Source organism: Carettochelys insculpta, chromosome 23 (assembly GCF_033958435.1).
Source record: "Carettochelys insculpta isolate YL-2023 chromosome 23, ASM3395843v1, whole genome shotgun sequence".
NCBI lineage: Eukaryota > Metazoa > Chordata > Testudines > Carettochelyidae > Carettochelys > Carettochelys insculpta.
This window is the reverse complement of record NC_134159.1, coordinates 9363016-9389222: the sequence shown is the minus strand read 5'-3', so window position 1 is coordinate 9389222 and position 26207 is coordinate 9363016. Positions and strand designations below refer to the sequence as shown.

The 26207-nt window shown below is 41.1% G+C and overlaps 1 protein-coding gene across 10 annotated transcripts in view; it reads right to left on the bottom strand.

Moving 5' to 3' along the window:
- The window catches only part of VPS13D (vacuolar protein sorting 13 homolog D), a 225761-nt gene that overhangs the window by 52229 nt on the left and 147325 nt on the right, over positions 1-26207 (bottom strand). For all 10 annotated transcript variants that reach the window (XM_074975870.1, XM_074975874.1, XM_074975877.1 and 7 more), the window contains 2 exons: positions 4887-5019; positions 2616-2811 (listed from right to left, as the gene is read on the bottom strand). In XM_074975870.1, coding sequence (XP_074831971.1) covers positions 2616-2811; positions 4887-5019 — 329 coding nt within the window. The remainder of the gene's footprint in view (positions 1-2615; positions 2812-4886; positions 5020-26207) is intronic.

Sequence of the window (26207 nt, the reverse complement as noted above, 5' to 3'; positions counted from 1 at the left end):
GCACTCACTAGGGAAGCACTGGGCTACACAAGCACATGGCAGCTCTTTTCTTCCCTGCTATCTAGTTTCTTGTCTGTGACACAAACTCATCACTAGTACAGTAAACTCTTTCATACCCAGCATCTATTATCCAGAATTCTCAAATAACTGGCATTATCACCATAAGTACATTTTAGTTATGTTTTCCATAAGTACAGTATGGTGAAAGTAAATACAAATAATACAGCAAATAGAGTACAAGTTTACAGTGTACAATACTATGGTTGGATAAATAAAGTACTCTGCATACATTTGTGTTTGTATGTTAATATGGAATCTTGTGTTTCCTTAGTATTATGCATTGCTAGGTGTATATCTCTATTATCCAGAACATTTGAATATCCAGCAACCCTCTGCTCCCAGGTCTGCTACACATGAAAGAGTTTACTGTAATACTAAACAGGTTGACAGCTCCTGAATGCACAGATATTTATTTCACAGTAAGGCATCCATTTTATGCATGTGAGCATCATTCATACACATTTAAATACAATAAGGTAACCTTTATAATATTTTAAGAATGAGTATAAACATAAAAAATGAACTCAATCTGTTAAGGTTAACACATCAGTTATTTAGCTTGCATGGGTCCCAACTTTCTGTATGACTAAGATATATCATTCCAACATTTCTCACTGTACACTATATGGATTTTTCCTCTAAATCCTTCTTTACTTTTCCAAATTACAATCTCTTACATTTCAACTGTACAAATTAAATTAAGTCCCAAGTGCATATAGCTATAGCTGCTGCCATGCCCTCCCCTGTCTGCAAACATGCTCATTTAGTTGTTGCTCAAATGATTATTATATTTCATGCACGTAAAATGTGAGGCTCTATTACTCCAAGATTCATTGTGAACCTCAAAAGATGGCCTATTTCAATCTTATGCATCTTAACATGAATTCTTTTTATATTTATTACACTCATCAACAGCTCAAAAGGCTGGTGCATGTGGAACGTTTCCTACTTTCACAACAAAGTATGTCTAGGTTTGCATTCCTATGAGTTTCCTTCACCTCACTCACACTTCATCAACCTTATTGTTCCTTACTGAAATAGTGAGGCAGACATATAAGGATTCTGAGTGTGGCATAACAAAAGGCAGGAAATGGAAAAAACAAATGGAAAGACTAAAAAATTCAGAAGAAAAAAAAAATCACAAAATAAATATTCCAGGTTTTTTTTTTTAACTCTTCTGTTGTGCAAGATCAACAGACCCAGTTTCTAAGGCAAACAGCAACACAGCATAGCATCACCACACAGGAAATGAATGTCATTTAAACATTGGAAATAAAATGTTTATTCTCTTAGATCCAACTCTCTGGAACTCTTCTACTCTTTTCCCTTTCCCCATTAGGTTTGCCATTATTATTTTGATCAGCTTTACTACATTTTGTGTACCTTAACCATGTTTAATATAATTAAACATTACTTCTTGTAAGGCACCCAATATGCAACCCACACTGAGGCATCCAGCAAAAAGCATAACAGAGAAACTGGGTCATCAGAGAGGTTTATTTAACTTTGCTCCTGGAGGAATGTTTTTTCTTGTCTGTATTGTTGCACAGACATACTTGCTAACCAATATCTTGAAATAAATTAGCAAAGCAATTGAAACTGGTTTGATTATATTGTGTTATTTTGACAAATAAAACATGCAGAATTTTGCAGAATTTTAAAATTTTGTTCACAGTGTTTTTAATTTTTGGCACAGAATTCCCCAAGGAGCAATGTGTGCACATGTATAATCACACAAGTATTCTTAGTAAAAACTCATTTTTCAAAAGAAAAACAGAAGGGATTTCTATTACTTTATGTTTGAACTCTAACTTCTGTGGAAGACCTACTTTCCTAGGAATTCTTAATGGAAGCCCAAAGAAGAACATTTTAGTCCCATTCTTCATCAGGATGAAAAGGTGGCAGTTTTTTATTTTATTTAAGCTCCTCATGCCTGCCAATTACTACAGGCTGAACTTCTCTAATGCAGAACTCTTTCATGCAGCAAATTCTGTAATCTGGCATGATTTTAGTTAGCCTGATGACCCTCTTATCATGGGTGCAGGCAAATTTCCCATGGACCCATAAAGTTTGTTTACAGCCACCAGTCCTGGCTCTCAGTATTCTATACTGTTATTTAGCTGTAATTTACCCCTAAATGTCTTCTAAAAGCCCAGTAATCAGTGGAAATGCTGGTAATGTGCTAGAAAATATTTATGTCCTATCATCCGACATATTCCCTCATCTAGCACCGGTCAGATCCCAAGGGTGCCAGACGAGAGATTTAACATGCATGTGATATTAGAATGAATCAAGAAAAAACCTTTTTTAGTACACTGTAGCTTTTCTGCAACCAATTTTACTAGCACACAAGGCCACATGAGTGTGAGTCTACAGATGCAATTTTTCAAAAAGGAGAGAACTATATAAACTAGAGGCAGGACTAATAATACACACAGTTTTACAAAGTCACAGTTCCTTCAGAATTGGAAACAAATCAATTATAAAATTGCAAAAGTTATCGCAATATGGTTTTGCAGAAATGTTATTGATTAGAATGGAAAGTGTTCACTGACCTGGGGCCACTTAGACTTGCTGTGTCTCTCACTGCCTGTGCTGTTTCAGAAGCAAAATCAAGAGCACCAGCCATTGGTTTGGTTACTGTGCCAACCAGCCCCTTCCCAAGGCCTGATATGAAACCACTGACTCCTCCTTCAGTTTTGACACCTTCTACTGTTGAGGTGATGACACTTGTTAATCCACCAATGATACCTAGCAAAGACAAAAAAAGCTTGTAAGTGAACCAACAGTTTTGCCACTCAAAATGAAAACAGGATGTAATTACAGCTGACAATATTAAACGATGTAATTTAGCTGAAAGTTCTTGATAGTGGGAAAACACTATCCAGGTCAACACAGCACACGAGAAGTTTGAATTATGAATGCATGTTTTTTTACTAATCTCATAATAATCTCATATTTGTATGGAGCATTTTAAATCGAGAGGGCCAGATGAATACCCAGAGACCAGCTACTCCAAGATAGGCCCAAAAAAGCCAACAACAGAACACCACTGGTCATTACCTACTCAAAACACTGCAATGCATTATTAAAGACCTACAACCTATCCTTAATCAGGATGCCACACTCCAGAAGGCCCTCGTTGACAGGCCTGTGCTCTCCTACAGACAACCTTCCAACCTTATGAGGATCCTCACCAACAGCCACAGCCTATACCACAAGAACACCAGTCCTGGAACTTTTCCTTGTAACAAGGTCCGTTGCCAAATTTGTCCACATATCTATTCTGGAGATACCATCACTGGACCTAACCAGGTTACTCTCAGAATCACGGGCACTTTCTCATGTTCCTCAACTAACATCATATATGCCATCATGTGCCAACAATGCCCAGATGCTTTGCATATTGAACAGACTTCAAACTCTCTTAGACACAGAATTAATGGGCATAAAACAGACATAAAAGCACTCCTGATTCACAAACCTGTCAGCCAGCACTTTAATGGAGTGGGCCATTCTGTTAATGACCTGAAAGTCTGTGTTTTACTGAAAAGGAACTTTCACAGCCGTTTGGAAAGAGAGACTGCTGAAGTCTCTTTTACATTCAAATTTGACACATTAACACGTGGTTTGAACTGGGATGGCAATTTTCTAGCTCATTATAGGGGCTCTTTTACATACTTTGCTTTATCTAATTCTTTACTTCCCCCGCTTCTGCTCCTCTGCTCTCTGATTTGCTCACCTTGATAATTTTTCTGATTTATCAACCTTGATTACTATTTTTGGTTCTCTGTGCCTTAAATATTGAGTCTGTTCTGGTATGGCTATGTCTGAAGAAGTGGGTCTGTCCCACGAAAGCTCATCGCCTAATAAATTATTTTGTTAGTCTTTAAAGTGCTACTGGACTGCTTTTTTGTTTTAATGGAGAAAACTATTTTATCTACTCCTAAAGTGAAGTCACCTTCAAGCTGTGACAAAGATTTAACAGAAGACAAAATATTACAGTACAGCTGAGGACAGGAAATGAAAAATACCGTGTTCAGCTGGAAATACAAAGAGAAATTTAAACAGGTCACTAGCGTAAGTGGAATCTTAATCAGGACACAAGAGTAGGCATCCCATTCTTTCAAAATGTTAATGTCCAGGAGAACCTGCAGGCGTACCATAGGTTAGGGGCTTACAAGGCAGATTTGCAGCTGGTATCAACTGACACATCTCCAGCAACTTCTGTGACTGTCCTACAGATTTTACATCACGGACAGAAGACAGTAAACACTGTGGTGACGAAGTACGAACTGTATTGTTGATGCATAAGTTCTGGAGTTGAGAGGGAATATAGCATACAACATGTTTAATTATTTCATTTGGGTAACTTTGGCATCCAGTGGAGTATTTGGGAAAACTCCTACAGTTTAACAGACAGAATTTAACAGTTAACTGCATTTTTGAAGAAACAGAAACCAGAAACATTTTAAAAAACAGTTTCAAGACAAAGTAAATAATTAACAGATAAAATAGCACGATGAATGTTTCTGACACTTCTTTAAGAATAACTGTATCAAATTTCATATGTTGCTAGCAACATAATTTATACCTTATTTGAGAACATACTGATGTTCTTACATCTAGGTGTCTTCGCCAACATTAAAAAACACCATCAAATTAAAAAGGAAAGCCATCAATTGTTCTATTTCCTTAAGCCACACATAACCAACCAATGTAGAGTGCTTTAAATCGAATGGCATTGTTTGTCTGAATTTTATCACTTTGGAACCACAGTGACAGAGATTTAAAAAAAGCAGCTGAAATATAGATCTTCTTATTACCATGAGCAAGCCCATGGATCCCAGCTATGAGATGTTCTCCACTGGTTGCACCATGGTACCGAATGTACTCTCGTTCTGTTTGATGTCGGTTATCCATTGTCTTTCCCAAACCATCTGATAAAGTCCCAGCAAACTAAAGTAAAAGAAACAATGGGAAAAATTTTAAATACTGATTTATATAACCCTTTTTTATTGCTTTACTTTAAATATTAATGTAGCATTAAGGATCAGAATTTGTCCAGCTCTCAGCTTCTGTACGTCACAATTACATGGAAGCACGAAAAGAGACTTCTTTGTTGTTTGAAGGCATGCACCTGCAGTCTGACCACTATGTCATATTTAGAAAGAGGCCCCGTCTTCATTAGTATTTTGCTTAAGATTGTTCTACTGTTATCATTCCACTGGAAGGAGCATTAGTGTAAGGCCAGCCACTTGCATTTTAACAGTGTCAGGCCAGGTCTACACTCGGAGGTAAAATCAATTATAGATAGACAAATCCAGCTACAAGAATTGTGTAGCAGGAGTTGACTTTTCTAAAATCAATTTTCATCATCGTCCACACAGCAGCAGATCAATGGGAGAAACTCTCCCATCAACTTCCCTTACTCCTTGCAAATGCCAGAAGTTCTGGGGTCAATGGTGACACCATGATAGTTCAATTTAGCACATCCCCACTAGATACACTAAATCAAACCTCGGAAGATCGACCACCAGTGGGTTGATCTTCCCGTAAGAGTAGATGTACCCTTAGCTAGTGTACATTGGTTAAAACATCATTAGCTATTCCACACTAGAGCGTTAAATCATTGCAATCATCAATGGAGCTGAACAAATGATAACACAAAGGTGAGAATTTTTTTTAAAAAGTGTTACTTGATGATTTGAAATTAGAGAAAAATGTGTACGTGGTACAATGATAACTGGCATCAGATTTCTGCAATTGCGTTTGATTTTCTTAAATGTTTCAGTGGGTTGGCACTTTTAAAAAATAAATATTTGCAGAAGTCATCCAGTTTTTCCTCTTTCGAAATGCTAAATAATGTAGAGTCCAACCTTGCACCTACCACAGTCTACGGCGGTGAGTTCAGCAGAAGCACAGTTGAATTCCATGGCTATGTTTACATGGTCTGTTTACATAGGCAGCAAAATAGGTCAACTTATTTTTCCCCAGCCAAATGCACAAACTCAAACTTGCTTGACATATGCCAAATTGACTTGCATAGCGCATAAATTAATCATTTCAATCAAAATACATTTAACAATACTCAGCCAATTTATATTCTGATCAAATGAAGTTAAAGTATGTTTGCTGGCACAAGCATACTATGGCACTATTGACTGGATGTGTTTTATCCGAAAATGACTGAGAAAGAACATTAACCTGTCCTTTGTCAGTATGCAATCTGAAAACTTCTAGTTTGACAGTAAATAAGAAGCCACATCTATGCCAATTATATTAACGTAAAAAAACAAAACAAACAAACAAAAAAACCCTCTCCCAAACTGTTAATTATAACTATCTTTCTTGTGGAACTCCCAAAACAAGTCATTAAATGCTAGTGACCCAAGTGTAACCTTTCAGAAAACTCACTGGAATGTTATTTAGACATACTGCTGTCCTTTTGCAGAGATATGTGAAAACCTTCAAGGCAAACACTCCTGTCACAAGACCCAGAAAAATGTGTGTGCAAGTGGACTTTACATTTTGTAGCAAGTTAAAAAGCTATTTAAATTCCTTTCACTAATGTGGTTTTAAAGTGCATCTGTTTTACAGCTGATGGGATAGCAACACCACATTTATGGAAAGGTGCAGGATGATCCAGAGGTAGATGGCTATAATGACAGATACACATGTATTGCACCATAGGACAAAATATTTGAACTGATCTAAGGAAAATCTTAATGACTGTAATGAAGGCATGTGCAGAACTATTATAAAATTATTGAATTTGTCCCAATCAGATAACTTTTATGACTAAAGGAAGGATTAATACATGTACATAAAATACATTAATCTGAGCAGGAGTTATGAGAACACTCATCATTACTGAATGAAGATCCTGAAAAAACACTAGCCAGAGTCAGGGGTAGGTCAGTTCCAAGTGCTCTATCAATTCTGTAGCTGCTTCAGTAAGATCACATCCCAAAGTTAAGCCAATACAAAAGGACAACTCTACCAATAGCAATTCTGTGCCCCCCCGACAGAACAATCATTGGCCTCCCTGGTCCCCTCCTTCAGCTGGAGCCACAAATCCTCCATTCCAGAGACTCCAGGAGTGTCACTCTTAGACCAGAGGACCCCCTGGGTTAGTTGCAGCACCATTCTCTACCTGCCCAGAGAAGCTCCATGCCAGCTGCAGCCATGCCTCCCTTCTGTTCCGCCCTGCTTCCCCGGACCCAACCCAACAGTATTTATTACTCAGCTGCTCGGGAAGCTTCATGGGGCAGATCAAAAGCATCTTTGCAGAAATGCCTTTCCCCAGAGCAGGCTGGGTCTGGGGAAGGGAGATTAGGCATCCTTATAGCTGGCCTGACACTCCTCTGGCCTGGGGATAAGAGGGAGAGTGGTCAGGGCTGCGGCCGGCCAGGACTCCTCAGACAGAAGAGGCACTCAGGACGTCTCTGGGCTAGGGGCAAGTGTCTCCAGCCAAAAGAGGGCAAAGTGGGGTGAGGGAGGCTTGCGGTTTTGAACATGGGCAAGGGAAAGGAGTGGAGTTCAGGATCTAGTCTCCTGCAAGGGAGGCTCCACATGCCACCCACTCACCCATGCTTGCAGCCTGCCTGGGTGATTATCCCCTTGTCCCCTCCCATTTGTGGCCCTGCAAGAGGGAAAAAACCCAGCATCTTTACCAGTAATAGAGAACAGTTATCAGAAGAGAAAAAGGGTGCCTAATAGACACTGGCATACGCAAAACAGGTGCAGATGGTGTAGTGCCAATTCTGATCCAGAGAAATGAGCACTGTCTGGTGGAAATGCATCATAATGGGACAACAAGCAGTGATTGCAGAACTTTCCCCTATGCAAAGCCTTATTCCTGGATCTCTGAGCAGGGTAAATTCCAGCTCTTCCTTGAAGGGACTCCAAAATGAGAGCTGCACAGACAGCAGAGAAGAGACTGGTACTCAACCCATGGAATCTTGCAATGCTGAACTGCTACCAGTCAGTGAGAAATCATTTTGCAAAATTCTGTGTGGGTCTGTTGTCATGCAAGTGTGCAGAGCCATTAATTATATCCTGCAGCATAGGACTGTGACTCTTGGCAGCATATAGGACATGGTGGCTGGCTTCACAGCAACTGGTTCTTGAACTGCAGTGGAGTGATAATTGACACACATACCCTTTTTATAGCACTCAATCACCTGGACACATAGTGCAACAGAAAGTGACTTTTCTATGGTGGTGCAAGCATTGGTGGATCACCGACACAAGTGCTGGCTGGTCAGGGGAGTGCACAATGCTCATATCTTTAAGAACACAATGGTGATGCTAGAATGCCAATAACCAACACAGACCTAGCCTAATCCTTGCTCATGAAGCCATACATAGGCTGACCACCCTGACAACACCAAGAAAAAATTCAATTCTAGATTCAGAAGGACGGCTGCTTGTGCTTTTGGTCTATACCAGCTACTCAGCATGTAACTGGCACAATCAGCCATGCAAAGTGCACACAAGATGAAGAGCTGTTAGGTGTGCTTGGAAACTGGACAATCAAGCAAATATTTCCAAATTTGCGGGGCTTTATGTGGGAGTGGGAGATTTGCTGTCCCCATGATACATGGGCAGTGGAGTTCACAATTGTGACCAGGGCAGTCAGTGTCGGTCATTGTGGGACAGAAGCTGGAGGACTCTTAGGATCAATTGATGTAAGGAAGGCAGTGTCTGCGCCTGTGCTGTGCTGTGCTGACCTCAGTACATTTATCCTGGGTCAACCTCATTCAGGCAAGTGCTGTTACTGCATCACTCTATTGGGAAACTTACACAGATGTGAGACAAATTTCAGAGTAGATACTTGTAAAGCTAGGCTGACGTAGGGCAGCTTATCAACCTAACTTTGTAGCATAAACCAGGCCTTTGTAAAATGCCTAAAGATGCTTCATGAAACCTTGCACTGATAAGGAGAAACAAGAAAGCCAAAACTATTCAAGAAGGAATTTTTAGAATTCTCATCTGTTCTGAGTGCAACATGAACGGTGCTTTGCCAGTGTAACAGAATTCAAGTATCAGAGGTTCAGCCATGTGAGTCTGTATCTGCAAAAACAATGAGAAGTCCTGAGGCACCTTATAGACTAACAGATTTTTTTTGGAGCATAAGCTTTCGTTGGCAAAGACCCACTGTGTCAGATACATGTATCTGATGACGTGGGTCTTTGCCCAAGAAAGCTTATACTCCAAAAAAATCTGTTAGTCTATAAGGTGCCACAGGACTTCGCGTTGTAACAGGATTCTAATTTTGAATTCCTGCTTGGCAGTTCCTTCAATGTTAATTCTTTAATAGAAATTTCCCATGACACCTTTGCTCCATACTCTAACTCAGAAAGGTCACAACTTTAACACCCCATTGTGCCTTATACACAGAAAGCTAATGTGGAGCAAAATGTATACATATTAGAAAGAACAATCTTACATATCCATTAATTCATAAAGTCAGGTCCTACTCTGCCTTTGCCACAAGAGTACACTCATCCCTCACTTTATGAGCACAATTGGTTCCCAACTTTCTGTTCGTAGGCAGGTTCTGTTGACAGAACGCATTTTAGGTGTAGATGCTCTGGGGCTAATGGGGACAAAACACAAGTTTTGTCGAGGAAACCCATGCAGATGTGGCCTGAGAACGAATTACACTCATCACTTGCTTTACAAGCACAACGGGTTCCCAACTTTCTGTTCGTAAGCAGAAACTCCTAAGAGGGACACTAAATTCCCATTAAATTACATGTAAAAGTCTCTGATTAGTTCCTTGGCCTCCCAACTCAGGGAAGGGGTGGCAGTGGGTGGCGCTGCGTTTGAAATGTAAGTGAACCTTGGGTTGGGGAGGGTTAAAGGCTGGGGGTAGTTTAGGGCTGTGAGCAGGAGGGAAGGTTAAAATCCGGTGGCAGGTTTGGGGGGTTCAGGCTGATGCGGTTTGGGGCGGGGGGGGTTGGGCCACAGGGTTCAGGTGTCAGGGGGAGTGTGGCTGCAGGCTGGTAAGGGGGCCTGGCTGCCGCAGGGGTCTGGCCGGGGGGCCACGGGGGTTACAGGTGGAGGGGGGGCTGGCTGCAGGGTTACAGGTGGCGGGAGGCGGGGGGTCTGGCCATGGGGGATGGTGGGGACGCAGGGGGTACAGGCGGCCGCAGGGGTTATGGGGGGGGGGCCTGGCCACAGCGATTACAGGCATTGGGGGGGGGGGTCTGCCCATGGGTGGGGGGGTACAGGCAGCTGCGGGAGGTACAATCGGCAGCAGGGTCTGGCCGCGGGGCCGGCAGAGGTGTCGGGTCGCAGGGCCACGGGAGGGTGTACAGGCTGCCGTGGGAGGGTCTGGCCACAGGGGGTGTACAGGAAGCCATGGTGGGGTCTGGGCATGGGCAGGTGCACAGGCCACCGTGGGGCCAGCAGGGGTGTCAGGCTGCAGGGCATAGAGGCGGCCTTAGGGCTGGCAGGGGGTACAGGTGCCGCAGAGCGTTAAGGCTATGGGGGCAGTGCAGTTTAGGGCTGTGGGGGGGTGTCGTCATCCAGCAGGGGCGTCAGGCACCGTGGTTTGGGGCTGCGGGGCCACAGGGAATACAGGCAGCAGTGGGGTGTCAGGCTGCAGCAGGCTGGGGCTGTGGGGATGGCAGGGGGGCTGCCTAGGGGGGTTGGAGCCGCAGGGAGAGGGGTTAGGCTCATATGAGCGGGGTAAGTTCACTCGTGAAGTGAACTAGGGTAGGTAAGTGCGTCCCTTGTTTAAGCGAGTACTCATAAATGAAGTACTCATTTAACGAGGGATGAGTGTATAAACATAATGTAAGGATTATTAATTTTAACATCTTCAGGATTGGGCCCCTGCACAGAGCCTATACAGTAAAACTATCCTTATAACAAAATCTTTCGGAATAGCTGGTTATTTCAATACTATACACTTAATATATTACAGAGGAAATCTGTAGCAAGTTTGCTGGCTTCTTGGACTGAACCATTGATCAACAGATCTCATTTTCTATATTACCGTTGATGAGCAACTAAACCAATCCTTGATTGGCAGAGCCAATTACAAAACATCATATAAAAAACTGCCAACCACAGACACTGCACATTCTTTTTGGATCCTACACTTTTCCTGTAGTGCCTGGATACGCTGACTCTCAAAGCATTTGAGTGCCTGTACCATTTCACATGGGCAATCTTTCTCAGACAGTGCACATGGAACTGATGGAGTTTCCAAACATGGTGGCAATACACTGTCCATGACTCCGAGCCATACAGCAGGACATTCAAGACACCTGCCTGACAAATAAAGACCTTGGTATGGAGTTTAATACCATAGTCATTCCATAGGTGTTTGGTCAATTTTCCAAAGGCAGTGCTGTAGCAAGTTTAACAGAGAAGTGAAAGTATAAGAATATTATACTTTGTTAATGATAACAAAGAGTGTTGTTTTTAAAAATGACTCTTGTTGTTTTGATCGGTGGCTCTTAATGGGGGCAAGAGCATCAATTCCAGGTCTTCCCTCAGCCTTCCAATTCTAGCCATAAATTTCATGTATGTAGATATAATTTTCACCAATACAAAGGAGGGACCACAGATCATGTTATCTTTTAAATTGCTGTTTGGAAACATACCTGAGAACCTTGTTATAAGAAGGGAAATAAAAATTAAGAAGCAACATTTAGTTACGTGATGTGCCTGATGCAATAATCCACTTCCCCCTGCCCCGTGTAACATACATCTGCAATGTTTTTAAAAGCTGTGCAAGTTTTGCGAGCTACATGATTACTGGGCTGGAGGTCCTCCTTTCTTGCTAAGAAATGCAAACTATTCAAAGCATCTTACATTATCTCAACAAGCAGATTTTAATCTTCTGAATGAAAATTAAATCCCATGACTTTTCTTGTGACTTAACCTTATGGACACAAAACAGTACACAGATCATTGGCTGAATTAAGTTCAGAAGGGGGTTAATGTAGATGTTATTTTGTGATTATTAGTCTAGAAATAAAAATTGAATTGAAGCTATCCCATTGCTGAGTGGTGGTGTTCTCTCTACAGGGTAACAGTTCATTTTTATAGGGATTAGAAGAGCTAACATAAGGATTAAAGGCTCACCCATGAAATGTGTATATTCGGGGAGAGCAGGAGATTTTCTGATGGCTCTAGACTTTCAGCTCACATGGAAAAATGCCACAGGTCCTGAAAGTTGTAAAGACCTGACCTTGAATGATAAATTAGTTAATTTTGGTTGTGATGGTTGGTGCCAGCCAATGTGAACAGAGAAAATTGTAAATTATTATAATGAAATGACTGGGCTGTCTGGGGGAAAATGTTTGCCTAGTCTAGACTGGCCACCACAACATTCACATTTTCCTGTGTAAATTACATTTGCATGTTCACATTTTCCTCCTTCTGATTAAAGTAGTCTACCATCTGCATTAGACAATACCATATTTAGGCATGAAAACAGGACTTGTTAATTGTTTTCTTCAGTCAAGTCACCAGAGGGAAAAAAATCGTAAATGTACTGGTTAAAAGTTCATGTTGTCATCACATGGAAACTTTAATACTTTCTCCATAAACAAGAAAGAAAAAAGTTCAAAAGGGACACTTTGGTCTATGTGTTGCAGCAAATACCACCAAGTTCCTATTTTTAAAAGACAGACGTTAGTCCAAGAGCTAGACCATGGGGACTGTAATGCAAAAATGTTTTTCCTGTGATGTCTTCTCTCAAACGACATGATCCGAGTTCTTCACAAGATCGCAACCTCAACATACTAAATTTTATTCTTAAATGCCTTTATTTTATTGTTTTACATAACCATGTTACAAACCACACAAGAGGCTGTGGAAAAGAATAGGGTACCATAGAAAATGTGTGGTAGGAATCAGTTTTTCTTATTGAAAAAATTGATGGCACCTTCCTGCTTTTTGGAAATCTACATCTATGTTTCTGGGATGTTATACAGCCTCCATCAGCATGTTATCTGACCACTTAAGAGTAGCTATCACAAATGGTTGCGATCTGAGAGCTGATCTATGCAAAATGAGTTCACAATGTCTGTCCAGTTCCCAGTGTCTCTAGGCCACAACTGGCAACTTCAGAGGTCACAAGGACTAGCTGAGAACAGGAATTGAATGTCCCTTATCAATATTACAGGTCAGAGTGGAGGGCATGTCAGTACTACAGTACCATTGCTCAAGATGTGCTCAGTTTTGCAGATTTGTAAGGACTCTGACTTCAGAGAATCTTAGAATGCTAGGACTGGAAGGGACCTTGAGAGGTCATCGAGTCCAGCCCCCTGCCCTCGTGGCAGGACCGTGTACTGTCTAGGCCACCCCGAGAGACATTTATCTAATCTGCTCTTAAATATCTCCAGAGATGGAGATTCCACAACCTCCCCAGGCAATTTGTTCCAGTGTCTGACCACCCTGACAAGTAGGAACTTTTTCCTAATGTCCAACCAAAACCACTCTTGCTGCAGTTTAAGCCCATTGCTTCTTGCTGTTTCCCCAGAGGCCAAGAAGGACAAGTTTTCTCCCTCCTCCTTATGACGACCTTTTAGAGACCTGAAAACTGCTATCATGTCTGCCCTTAGTCTTCTTTTTTCCAAACTAAACAAGCCCAATTCTTTCAGCCTTTCTTCACAGCTCATGTTCTGTAGACCTTTGATCATTGTTGTTGCTCTTTTCTGGACCCTTTCCAGTTTCTCCACCTCTTTCTTAAAATGTGGCGCCCAGAACTGCACACAATACTCCAACTGAGGCCTAACCAGTGCAGAATGGAGCAGAAGAATGACTTCTCGTGTCTAGTTTTCAACACACCTGTTAATACATCCCAGAATCACATTTGCTTTTTTTTTTGCAATAACATCACACTCGACTCATATTTAACTTTGGTCCACTATAATCACTGGATCCCTTTCTGCCATACTCCTTCCTAGACAGTTGCTTCCCATTCTGTATGTGTGAAACTGATTATTCCTTCCTAAGTGGTGCACTTTGCATTAGTCTTTATTAAACTTCATCCTGTCTACATCAGACCATTTCTCCAATTTGTCCAGATCATTTTGAATTTTGACTCTATCCTCCAAAGCAGTTGCAACCCCTCCTAGCTTCGTATCATCTGCAAACTTAGTAAGCATACTTTCTATACCAATATCCAAATCATTGATGAAGATGAAGAACCAGCCCCAATACAGACCCCTGCAGAACCCCACTTGTTATACCTTTCCAGCAGGATTGAGAACCATTAATAAATACTCTGAGTACGGTTATCCAGCCAGTTTTGCACCCACCTTACAGTATCCCCATCTAAGTTGTATTTGCCAAGTTTATTGATAAGAATATCATGCAAGACCGTATCAAATGCCTTACTAAAGTCTAGGTATACCACATCCAGTGCTTCTCCCTTATCCACAAGGCTCGTTATCCTATCAAAGAAAGTTATCAGATTGGTTTGACATGATTTGTTCTTTGCAAATCCACGCTGGCTGTTCCCTATCACCTTACCACCCTCCAAGTGTTTGCAGATGATTTCCTTAATTACTTGTTCCATTATCCTTCCTGGCACAGAAGTTAAACTGACTGGTCTGTAGTTTCCTGCATTGTTCTTATTCCCATCTTTATAGACGGGCACTATATTTGCTGTTTTCCAGTCTTCTGTAATCTCTCCTGTCTCCCATGATTTTCCAAAGATGATAGCTAATGGCTCAGATACCTCCTCCATCCGCTCCTTGAGTATTCTAGGATGCATTTCATCAGGCCCTGGTGACTTGCAGACATCTAACTTTCCTAAGTGATTTTTAACTTGTTTTTTTTTTTTTTTATCTTCTAAACCGACCCCTTTCCCACTAGCATTCACGACGTTTGGCATTCCTTCTTCAAACTTCTCAGTGACACCAAAACAAAAGTCATTAAGCATCTCGGATATTTCCAAGTTTTCTGTTAATGTTTCTCCCTCCTCGCTGAGCAGTGGGCCTTGCTATCCTTGGTCTTCCTCTTGCTTTTACTGTATGTATAAAAAGTCTTCTTGTTTCCCTTTATGCCCGTAGCTAATTTGAGCTCATTTTGTGCCTTTGTCTTTCTAATCTTGCCCCTGCATTCCTGTGTTGTTTGCCTATATTCATCCTTTGTAATTTGTCCTAGTTTCCATTTTTATATGATTCCTTTTTTATGCAACATCTTCTGGTTAAGCCAAGGTGGTCTTCCATGTCTGCCAATCCAACACTCTCTCTTAAAACAACAATCACTAGTGCTTTTTCACAGGCAAGGTGCCAAAATGCTCTGCAACAGCAGAGTCACCACTTAAAACACCAGCATATATTATTTGTGATTTACTGTCTCTGTGGACTCTTCTGCATCCACTAACAGTATGCTGTGATTCTATTTCAAAGAGCACTAAGGAACTGAGAAGTAGCCCTGTTAGTCTGTGCTCCAACAAAACAAAGCAACAGAGCACTAGTGCGTTGCAGTTTTAACTGTGTGAGCCCTGCTGACACACACTAACAGTTCCTAAGCAAAACAAAGCAACAGAAATGTAGCACCTTAAAGGCTAACAAAATTATTTATTCCGTGATGAGCTTTAGTGGGACAGACCCACTTCTTTAGATCACTGTGTCTGTATTGGAAATGAAATTGATCTGAAGAAGTGGGTCTGTCCCACGAAAGCTCATCACCGAATTAATCATGTTGTTAGTCTTTGAAGTGCTACATTTCTGCTGCTTTGTTTTGCTTAGGAACTGTTAGTGTGTGTCAGCAGGGCTCACACAGTTAAAACTGCAACACACTAGTGCTGGGTGGACTGTAGAGACAAAACGAGATGCTTTACAAACTATTTCAGTTTATGATGAGTAGTGAGAAGTCTTCAAATCAGGTTCTGCTTGTGGGTGTGAATAATAGGGTAGAATGGATTATGGTGGTTAATATTAATAAGCTGAGTGAAGAAGAGTATACCAGAGGGTTGTACTCCTTTACTTTAAAGCACAGCAATTTTAAACTGTTCTTACAGTAGAAGTATTCATAATATGAACTGAAACATTGCTGAGTAAAATTGGTGCACATCTTTTCAACTTGCAAATCATAATAGCCATACTACAGTATAACTGTAAATAAGCCTTGAGATTCAGCATACTCAAAACCAAATTTATCCATTGTCTGTGTGTATATTAGGGTGTGTGTGTCTAATTCACCCCTGTTAGCTAATTTCAGACAAAAATACTAGTTAAGACAAGGCAGTTTGCCATTTTGACAAGTTGGCAGTTTGACTAAAGCCCTCAAACTTTTATATGACCTTGCATGAAACTTACAAAGTGCCTTGTTTTCACCAGGAATTTTACCTTAAATTAGCAACACTCTTTTTTTTTTTTTTGCAGTGAAGACAAGACCTTCATTACAAAATGATTAGAAGATGTAATGTAGACCTAATTACAGCCATAACTTAATATCTCATACTGCCCAAGTGATTCTCTTCTTATATGGATGCCATTAGTCATTGAGATCCCTGGCTCTCATACAAGTCCTACATCAGTCCTAACAGCAAAATGAAAAAGGTCAGGACCACTGGATCTGCTAACTACTTCCTCTCCCACATCTCTCCCTTACCTCGTGCCTCCAAAACCTCAACTCAGAAATGGCTGTCAGCTGCATCTCAGGTAACACTGCTGTGCCTGCCCCACGAGGAAAAAGAAAAAAGTTTCCAACAATCCACACTAAGCTCCATCCACTCAGGCCAGTCCAACAACTATGTTACCTGAATATCTAATTCGTAAGACGGGGTGGCCAACCCACAGCTCTTGGAGCCTTTAAATGCGGCATCTCCTGAGACCCATATGCAGGGAGTGGCATCCGCCCACTCTGCGCACATGCCCAACTGCTTGATGGGAAAAGAGTGTAGCGGTGGGCTCAGCAGCAGCCCTTGTGACGGTTCCAGTGGCTCTGGTGAGTCCCAAGCATTGAATCAGAATGGCACGGTGAGGGAGCTGGGGAGGGACATGGCATTTATTTAGCTTCCAATATTCTTACATTATTACAGTTCTCTTCAATATAATGTGGTGAATATGGAAAAACAACAAACATAAGTGTGGTGAGCTTTGAATTCCTATTGGACACTGGACATTGGATTAGACAGTGGGCACAAGAAAGTTGACCATATTTGTGCCTGGTTTGAGAAGAGTGTTGCAAAGGTAACTCCAAGGAAGTCCACACAAAAAGAAAGAAAACTCATTTGTCTTCACTTTTTCACGTCTCTTCCTTTTAAAAGTGATGGTATCTGGATCTTCCGTTTTGAAATAATTGTCAAAATAGAACTGATGGCTTAGTCTAGTCATGCAGAAACAGCCTCGAGCTAAACAACAATGGCAACAAAAGCATGACCTGTCTTTCCACCTCAAGGAGGTGTGAGGTGCTAATTTCAAAGCCCAGTTACAGAGAGAAAGCCATGCTAATCTATATACTATCAAAACAAAACAAGTAGCACTTTAAAGACTAAAAAATAATTTAATTTTTTAGTCTTTAAAAAGTGCTACTTGACTGCTTTTCAAAGCCTAGTTAGTATCATTAGCATTTAAATGGTCCTAAGCGCAGAAATCTAAGAAATAAACAAACATGCAGCTGGAATCAAGACACTATAGAACAAAAACTGATACCTTCCAACCCTAAATTTTCCAGTACAGGCTCTTTGTCCACCCCTTATCAAAAAGGAAGTATTATTCTGGCTTTTCATCCCTAATACCTTCTTTGTATTTCCCAAACATCCTTTTTGCTGCAGAGACCTGTAACATAGCACTTCCACTCAGAGTGGATGGCATGCTGTTGAATGAAGAAGCCTGTGACTCACCACTACGGTCTGAAAGTGCCTGCATGCAATGCCCAGCTTCTTCTGAATCTAAGAAGTGGAAGCCCAAATCCAGATGTTCCTGAGATCTCCCAGATCACTAATCAGATCTCAGAACTGTAAAGACCTCGAGAGGTCATTTAGTTCAGTCACCGGCACTCATGGCAGGCTTGTGTATCATCTAGACCAGGGGTGGGGAACCTACAGCCTGCAGACCAGATTCAGCCCATGGCTTGCCTTGATTTGGCCCATGAAGTTCATGGCTCACTCTTTTTCTCCCCATGGAGGGAAGCCCACACTGCAGGGAGGAAGAGTCTTGAGCCTTGACAGGCAGATCCAGGCAAGCCAGGAAGGATCCAGCCCGTGGCCACTGCCTGGTGGGAGAAAGAAGCAGCTCCGCATGCAGCTGCTCCCGCTCCTCCACAGGTGGGAGAACTCCACAGGTGACTTCAAGCCTTGAGGAGGCAACTTAGGGCTCTGGGGCAAATGAATTTAAAAAAAAAAAAAAAGATTGTGCTTGTTCCTGCCCACATGGCAGGGGACTGAACTCAATGACCTCCCAAGGCCCCTTCCAATTCGATGAGATGAAATGTGTCTAGAGGGGGGAGGGATAGCTCAGTGGTTTGAGCACTGGCCTGCTAAACGCAGGATTGAGAGTTCAATCCCTAATGGGGCCATTTAGGGATTGGGGCAAATAGCTGTCAGGGATGGCGCTTGGTCCTGCCACGAGGGTAGGCAACTGGACTAGATGACCACCTGAAGTCCCTTCCAGTTCTAGGAAATGTGTATCTCCAATTATCTTAAAAAATTTTAAACATCAGCATATGGAATTGCTCACCTAGAGGTTTTGCCCCACAGCAGGGAAGTTGAAATAGTGCCTGAGAGCAGCAGGAGGCAAAGAATTACATGTACCTGCAGGGAGCTGCATGGGTAAGCACCCCCTATTCCTCTCCTGCATCACTCCTTCTGCCCAGACCTGCACCCCCAACCCACTCCTGCATCCACCCTCCCCCCCAGACCCCTTCACTCCAGGCTGTCCAGCTCCATCCTGCACCCTCTTCCACAAAGATCTCAGTCCTCTCTCTGTGGGCTGGAGCACAAGGGGAGCAGAACATCGCTGAGCAGTTTGTTTTGGTTTTTTGTTTGTTTGTTTGTTTGTTTTTCTTTGCACTTGTGTGACCAACTGTTTTCTTCTACGGGTCAGGAGTCCCCAAACCAAAAACAATTTCCCGCCCCTGAACCAGACCATTGCTAATCTGTTCTTTAAAATCTCCAATTATGGAGATTCTACAAACTACTTAGGCAATTTATTCCAGTGCAAAAGTACTCTGAGAGAAAAAGTTTTCCTTAATGCTCACTCTAAACTTTTGTTGCTGCAATTTAAATTACCCTACAGAAACTACACATCCAGAGCCACTCCAGACACACAAAAACCAAAACCGTACAGAGTTTCTTTGTAAATCAAAGCTCTTGCCAAATCATGAGGCTTATCTGACACTGAAGGAACTGCAAAACAAATGGAAATGAAGTTAAGCCCAAATTTCTGAACTGAATGTTCCCACTCATCAGACTGCATGAGACATTCAGCACAGGAATCACTTTTAACTAATTTTGAAAATATGGTTTTTTATTCTCTGTAAATCCTCTTGGCACTTCCTCGTTCACTGAAGATGTCACAGACATCACATACGTAAGACACAGTGTAATCCCTGTAACACATGAAAAGTTACAGAATAATACAATCAGGGTTACCTTTTGCAAACTAAGACATGACAAAATGGATTTTGGTGGGAGATGGGCATGGAAGAATTAAATAAAGGCATTATATAAATAAATAAATAAAACTTATTCTGTGTGAAAGCTCCCCAACCTTCAAAACACACAGACCTGAGTTGGTAAGAATCTTTCTATAGATATCTCTGCATACTTCAGTTTTGTTTTGTGGTGCACCCTTGAGAGACATTAGACTCTCCTGTCTTGTTTGACAATAAACATTGTTACATACATAAAAACTTGAAACCCAGTGAGAGCTGGAAAATTCTTGTTGTTTGCTAATATAAACTTTGTCCACTGTTTTAGTAGTGGCCACTCTGGGCGGGGATTTCTCTCTCAAAACTGCAATTTTCTCTTCTCAAATTCTTAACACTTTTGTGTTCAGAATTTCATTTCAAATTTAAAAAGTAGAGTCTCAAGGATTAGAAGAGAAGGCAATTTCAAGCTTAAATTATTCCTGTCTTTATCATTGAATTTTAAAGTGCCAAGAAAATAGATGTAGGAGTTGGGGGGGGGGGAACAAGTGTGAACTAAGCCTCTTGTGTTATTTCTGACTCACTCGCACTTTTGTATTTGTGAGAGGAAAATCCCTGATCATGTTGTCTCCTGAGTCATTCCGATGTCACAACAGCAAACCCCAAAACAGAATCCTTAATACCCAGGTGCAGCTAGAGAGTTGTTCGTGACAGGAAGCAAAGCCTCCAGGAGCAGCAAATTGAGAGACAGGAAAACCATTAACCAGCACCAGCATCCTTTGGAGTGGTTAGTGTTAAGATTTGCAGGAGGACAGGTGTTTTCCCTTCCTTAACACAAAAAGGCTGTCCTAAGTAGGAACATGGGGTTTGAGAATTCTTCCTTCTGGTACCTTAACATTTACCATATATATTTGTTCATAAGCTCATTATTTTTTTGGAAAAAAAACAAACAAAACCCCGCCCCACATGACTCAGAAAGAGTGAGGACTGGCTTATGAACGGCTCACTAAAAGTTGGTTCTCAGACTGTCAGGATAAGCTGCTCGTGCATTAGGGTATTTTGTTTACCTGGAGTGTGAAGATGCACGGGTCCCCTTAACTCCCAGATGCTGTACTTGGCCAATGGGAAGTAGCACTGGCTGAGAGATGTGCTGGCAACCACCAGTTGGCCAGAAATGGTAAACTGCAGATGCTAGGGGCTGCAGGGTTCCGTGACTGCTGAAGCTTTAAGTAAAAAAAAATGTCCTGCCACGCCAGAAGCTTACCCTGATGGACTGGGATCCAAAATTTCTAAGCCCTGAAATATAGGGTTGGAGTCAGAACAATCTTCCATTTTTGACTCTTCATCTTGGGGGCCGGGGGGGGGGGGAGGGGTGGGTGTTCTCTTATAAATGAACAGCCTAATGAAAGAATATGTACCGTACTTCCATTCTCAGGTGTTATTGACAAAGTTACATCTCACATCGGGCTTGAAATGACCTGGCACTCAGTTCATGTGAACCAAAGGTTCAACCAAACCACACGCAGATATGTATTTAAAAAAAAAAGTTGAGAAAAATGGTATTGAGAAGTGTATTTTTAGCTCATGTAGTACAAAATCTGATCAAATTTTCCTTTATCATCCAAAAGGTATCTTAAATTTCATACACATGAGAAAAGCTACTCTGTTACCTTCATGAAAGCTACAGAACAGGAGACAAAAGAATTAAAAGTACTAGGAGTTCTTGTTTGTACAAACCATTAAAAAACAAATCTTATGGACATGACTACTCTAAGAGACAATAACACTTTCAATTAGGTTTTTTTCCCCAAACAAGTTTTCCATTGAATATATGTGCTGTAATAGCATTGTACAGTCAAGTCCCTAATTGTGATTAATGTAATGGATAACGCAACAGGTTTCAGTTAACAGCAGTCAGCATGTTTCAGTCTCCTGAAGTTATTTGCTTTGCTTTTAATTGAGCTATAGCCACAATCAGTACACTGAGGCTTTTCACCAATCAATTATAGGATTTAATAAAAAAGAAAATTATTTAGTTGGTTTAAAAACACTATTATTATACACTAATAATTTCTCACACTGAGATGCAAAGAAATTCATAGTAAGAATATCATTTATTCATTTTCCTGCGTATGGTTGTTTCTTAAACACACTGCAAGATCATGTTCAATGAACATGCTGTTGTAGCTAAGCACAAATGACTGTACCAAGGACTGACTGCTAGTCTTAGCAAAAACCAATGGAACTTAGATTTAACACTGGCAATCTACCCTCCTCTCTTGCTGTTGTTCTAAACTACTATTAGCACATACAAAAAGGAAGATCACAGAGTTATGTGATGTGTGTGTGTGTCTGTGTCTGTGTATGTATATATAAAAACACGTATGCACAATGAGTCAGTTAAGAATGAGTGCTCAGTTGTGGTGTCACAGGTTAATATTTAATGCAGTTCTGCGTAACTTGCTAAAGCCAAAGGTGAAAGTAACAGAACTTTAACTGTGGAGCAGAGTGCAGGGAGTTTTGGGTTGGAAGTTGGGAAGCGTGCGAAGGTTCATGGACAGAGAATTGGGGGAGAGGGCGGAGCAGGAGTCAAAGTTGGGGTTGTGAGGAGGGACATAACAACATGGGGCTGGGTGTTTGGGGCCAGGGAGGAGTGTGGGAGTGCTACATCCCTAGGATCATGTGCCAGCCATCAGGGTTCCAGCTGCTGGCCCTGCATGCTGACCAGGGTCCTAACTACTGTCCTGCGTGACTGGGGCTCTGATGCCCGCTCCATGCCAGATGCTTTGTTCCTGGCCTCAGCAGGGAAGGGAGTAAATAAGGGGGCTGGATTTTGGCACCCACACCACCCTTAAAAATGTTGCTGTGGTACCGACCAGGAGCCCAGCTGGGAGCACGCACACCTTCTACAACATACCCCCATCAGGCCCCTTTAATATGCCTGGGCTGCTGCCATGGCCAACCTGTAAGAGTCCCAGGAGAACAGCTGAGATTGTACCACACCTCTTTCTGCACCGGTGCACGCCAGATTATTCTTACTGGAACAGAACACCATCTTACTTTCACCTCTGGTTAAAGTATAAAAATGGAAATGTACGAGAAATCACTTGCAAAATCGACAACCCTCTTTACTGTGCAAATGACTGCTTAGCTAGCTGTTTTTAACATGTGCATTGTTATTGGATGGAATGTATAAATACTAGATATTAAAACAATTTTTAAAAGCATACATTATTTAGCAGAAAGGCAAGAAGCCATGCTCCCCACTTTGTCAACTCTGTGCTATTCTGAGCCTGAAAATTTGCTGTGCATATGGGGCAGCAGCTACTTCTCCAAATTAAAAGCTTGAATTATTTAAAATTGTTTCTCAAAGTGTTTGTAGTGGCAAGACCATATCACTTGTCATTAAATCCCCTCCCCAACCACCCACTATAGCTGTATGGGAGTTCAGTATGACCAGGTTACAATTTTCTGAACAAAGAGTGATTTATAAGAGAAATACTGACACTACATTAAATATAGTGACACCATTGAAGCCCAAATTAGGTAGTACTATACCAAAATTCTACAAATGTGTGGAAGTCATGGGGGTGTGTGTGTCATATAAAATGCATATAGATTCTGACTCCTTTCTGCCCTTCGTTATTAATCAGCTGAAGAACAAAAAAAAGTCAGTTTCACTTAACACTGAACAAACACTATACCTTTTTGGAAATTCCAGCAACATTTCCCCCACCCATGTCATATAATCAAAGTCAAAGGGTCTTTAATTAGCTCACATCCCATCGTTAACTGAGCTTCAAAATACATTCTGACAACAGCATGTTGGCTGGGTAATCTGTGAAGCCCCCTGATGAGTTGTCTGTATGGATGCCTGATTAGCTGGGTATCCCAGGGGAGCCCCCACTGTTTTTATCTCCACAGATGCCTGATGAGTTGGGTAGCTTCCCCCACCCCCCGGACCTCCTGTGAAGCTGCATCAGCAGGTGCCCGTTGGCAATAGTTTTGTGTTACAGGGCAGAATGAGTGATCCCTGCAGGAACTGCCAGCTGTTTTCACATACACAGAAGGCAGTCAAAAGTCCACAGCATGAACTTGGAATGACCCCAACTGCAGAGTCACTGGCGGGTTCATCTAGAGGGCAGCTATGCTTTATTAAACAACTAATACTCTTAACAGATAACTTTCAGAAGTAGAAAATATTAACTCTTTCAAGTCTTCCCTAAGTTCTTTTCTTTAACATAGTATATATATATATACTTGTACTTGTAAAGGCTCTTTCTAGGTCTTTGAGCTAAGGTAATAAAAATGTATTGTCACAGTACAATATTTATTTGTAACAATTTGAAAGCTCTATTTTAAGCATTTTTTTCAATGTTTGTTGATTTAATTTTTCACAGTTACGGATGGGACTAGATAATTATTTCATGACAGTAGACTCAGACCAAAAAGTGAAAGCTGTATAACCATTAAGCCAAATAATCAACTCCTCCTGTCAAAATACACAAAAGCAATATCTTTAAATCAAACTCTGACAAGTTCTCAAGCAGCATTTTTCCTACTTTGACTAACTGTAAATACCTATTATTACTGATGGTTGGGCTTTTTGGGATTTGTGTGTGATTAAATTTATACTTACTGACATTTAGCTATTGAAAGTTAACCATTCCAAGCCTAAATGTACTTAAAAACCTTTGTCAGCTTAAAAGTCTTCTTTAAAAATGTCTGCTTTGTACGTTAATATCTTAGATAAAAAATAAATTATATATATTTTTGCTAATCATCTGTACTGCTTGTTTACATTCTGCACTTCATTTTATTTGGGTAAGGAAACAAGACTAGTCACTTTCTGTTTCTGGTCAACTTCACTCTCTGTGGTTGATCCCCTATGATCAAGACCATTTTATAAATAAGCCTTAGAGAAAGTTTAGACAAATAATTTTATTTCTTGAATGAAGGTGTTTTTCCTTTCTGTAGTGATCTATATTTTGAAATGAAACCTAAAAGCATGGCCAAAATTAGCTGGTAGTGTTTCCTTAAATATTTCACCTGAGCTTCAAAAATAAAACATTTTGCCAACAGACTTCATTCTCATTACTGTTTCATTTATATCGATCTTAAATTTTCCACAAAGCTTTCTATACAGGAGGCCTGTTTAAGCTGACATATGATGCCTAAAATCTGACTATTCCTAGCTCTCAACAATCAAGACTCTTCTCTTTTCACCTAAGACTAAAAACAAGAACTTTGAACACAGATCACCATTTGCTTAAAGAGATGACAGCACCTTCTGTATCACACTTCAGTATATTTTTGACCTACTACAGATTTACATAATATCCTAAAATTACTAGAACCAAAAGATAGAGGAAAAATAGTTCTTCAACTTGTTTTTTTGACACTCTAGAGTAAGAGATGACGACACACTTCAGTAATCAACTAAGCTATTTATTATTTAGCACTTGGCAATACCTTTTGCCTATCTGATAATTTTGCTTGGGAAAAAAAGCTCAGTATAAAGCAGCCAAATACTTATCAGTTTGCTTCTGAAAGCATATTTACTGAGACACCAAGTCCAGATCAAACAGTTCTTTCAACAGAGCACGTCATCAATTTCATTTGGACTTTCAAACATGGTAAAGCAAGACACCAGTATACATATGTTGCACTGTTTAACAAAACACAAATTCTTGTGGAATAGCATTTTCTCTCAGCTGTGACTGTGGCCAAAATAGAATCAGAGGGACCACAAGGATCCATTTATTTTCTTTTAATGATACAGGAGGATTTAGGTGGTAGGGGTGGGGTTTTAAGGGAAGAAATGAAGATTGTTCAAACAATGATCCCTTAAAAATCTCTTGCTTTATCACTCCACAGATTTATACTAAATTCTCTCAAAATACAGTAATTATGGATGCCAGAGCTTTCTGAACACATGAAGGAGGGGTGAGATCTCATATGGCTTAGGGATGTCACTCCATTCATCAGTGGAATCACTGTCTGCAGAGCCAGACGTGTACCCAGAAGCCACCTGCTACAAGACAGGCCCAACAAGGAAAACAAGAGAACATCACTGGCCATCACATACAGTCCCCAGCTAAAGCCTCTCCAGCGCATCATCAGTGATCAACAACCCATCCTGGGCAACAATCCTTCACACTCTGACCCTGGGAGGCAGGCCCGTCCTTGCCTAGAGACAGCCCACCAACCTTAAACAAATTCTTACCAGCAACTATAGACCACAAACACGGTAACTCTAAACCTGGAACCAATCCCTGCAACAAACCACGTTACCAACTCCGCTCACATAGCTACACCAGTGTTATCATCACAGGACCTAACATCAACCATACCATCAGGGGCTCTTTCACCTGCATATCTACTAATATAATATATGCCATCATGTGCCAGCAATGCCCCACCGCAATTTACACTGGCCAAACTGGACAGTCTCTACATAAAAGAATACGTGGACATAAATCAGACAACAGGAATGGTAATATAACGGTAGGAGAGCACTTCAATCTCCCTGCACACTCAGTAACAGATTTAAAAGTAGCAGTCCTACAACA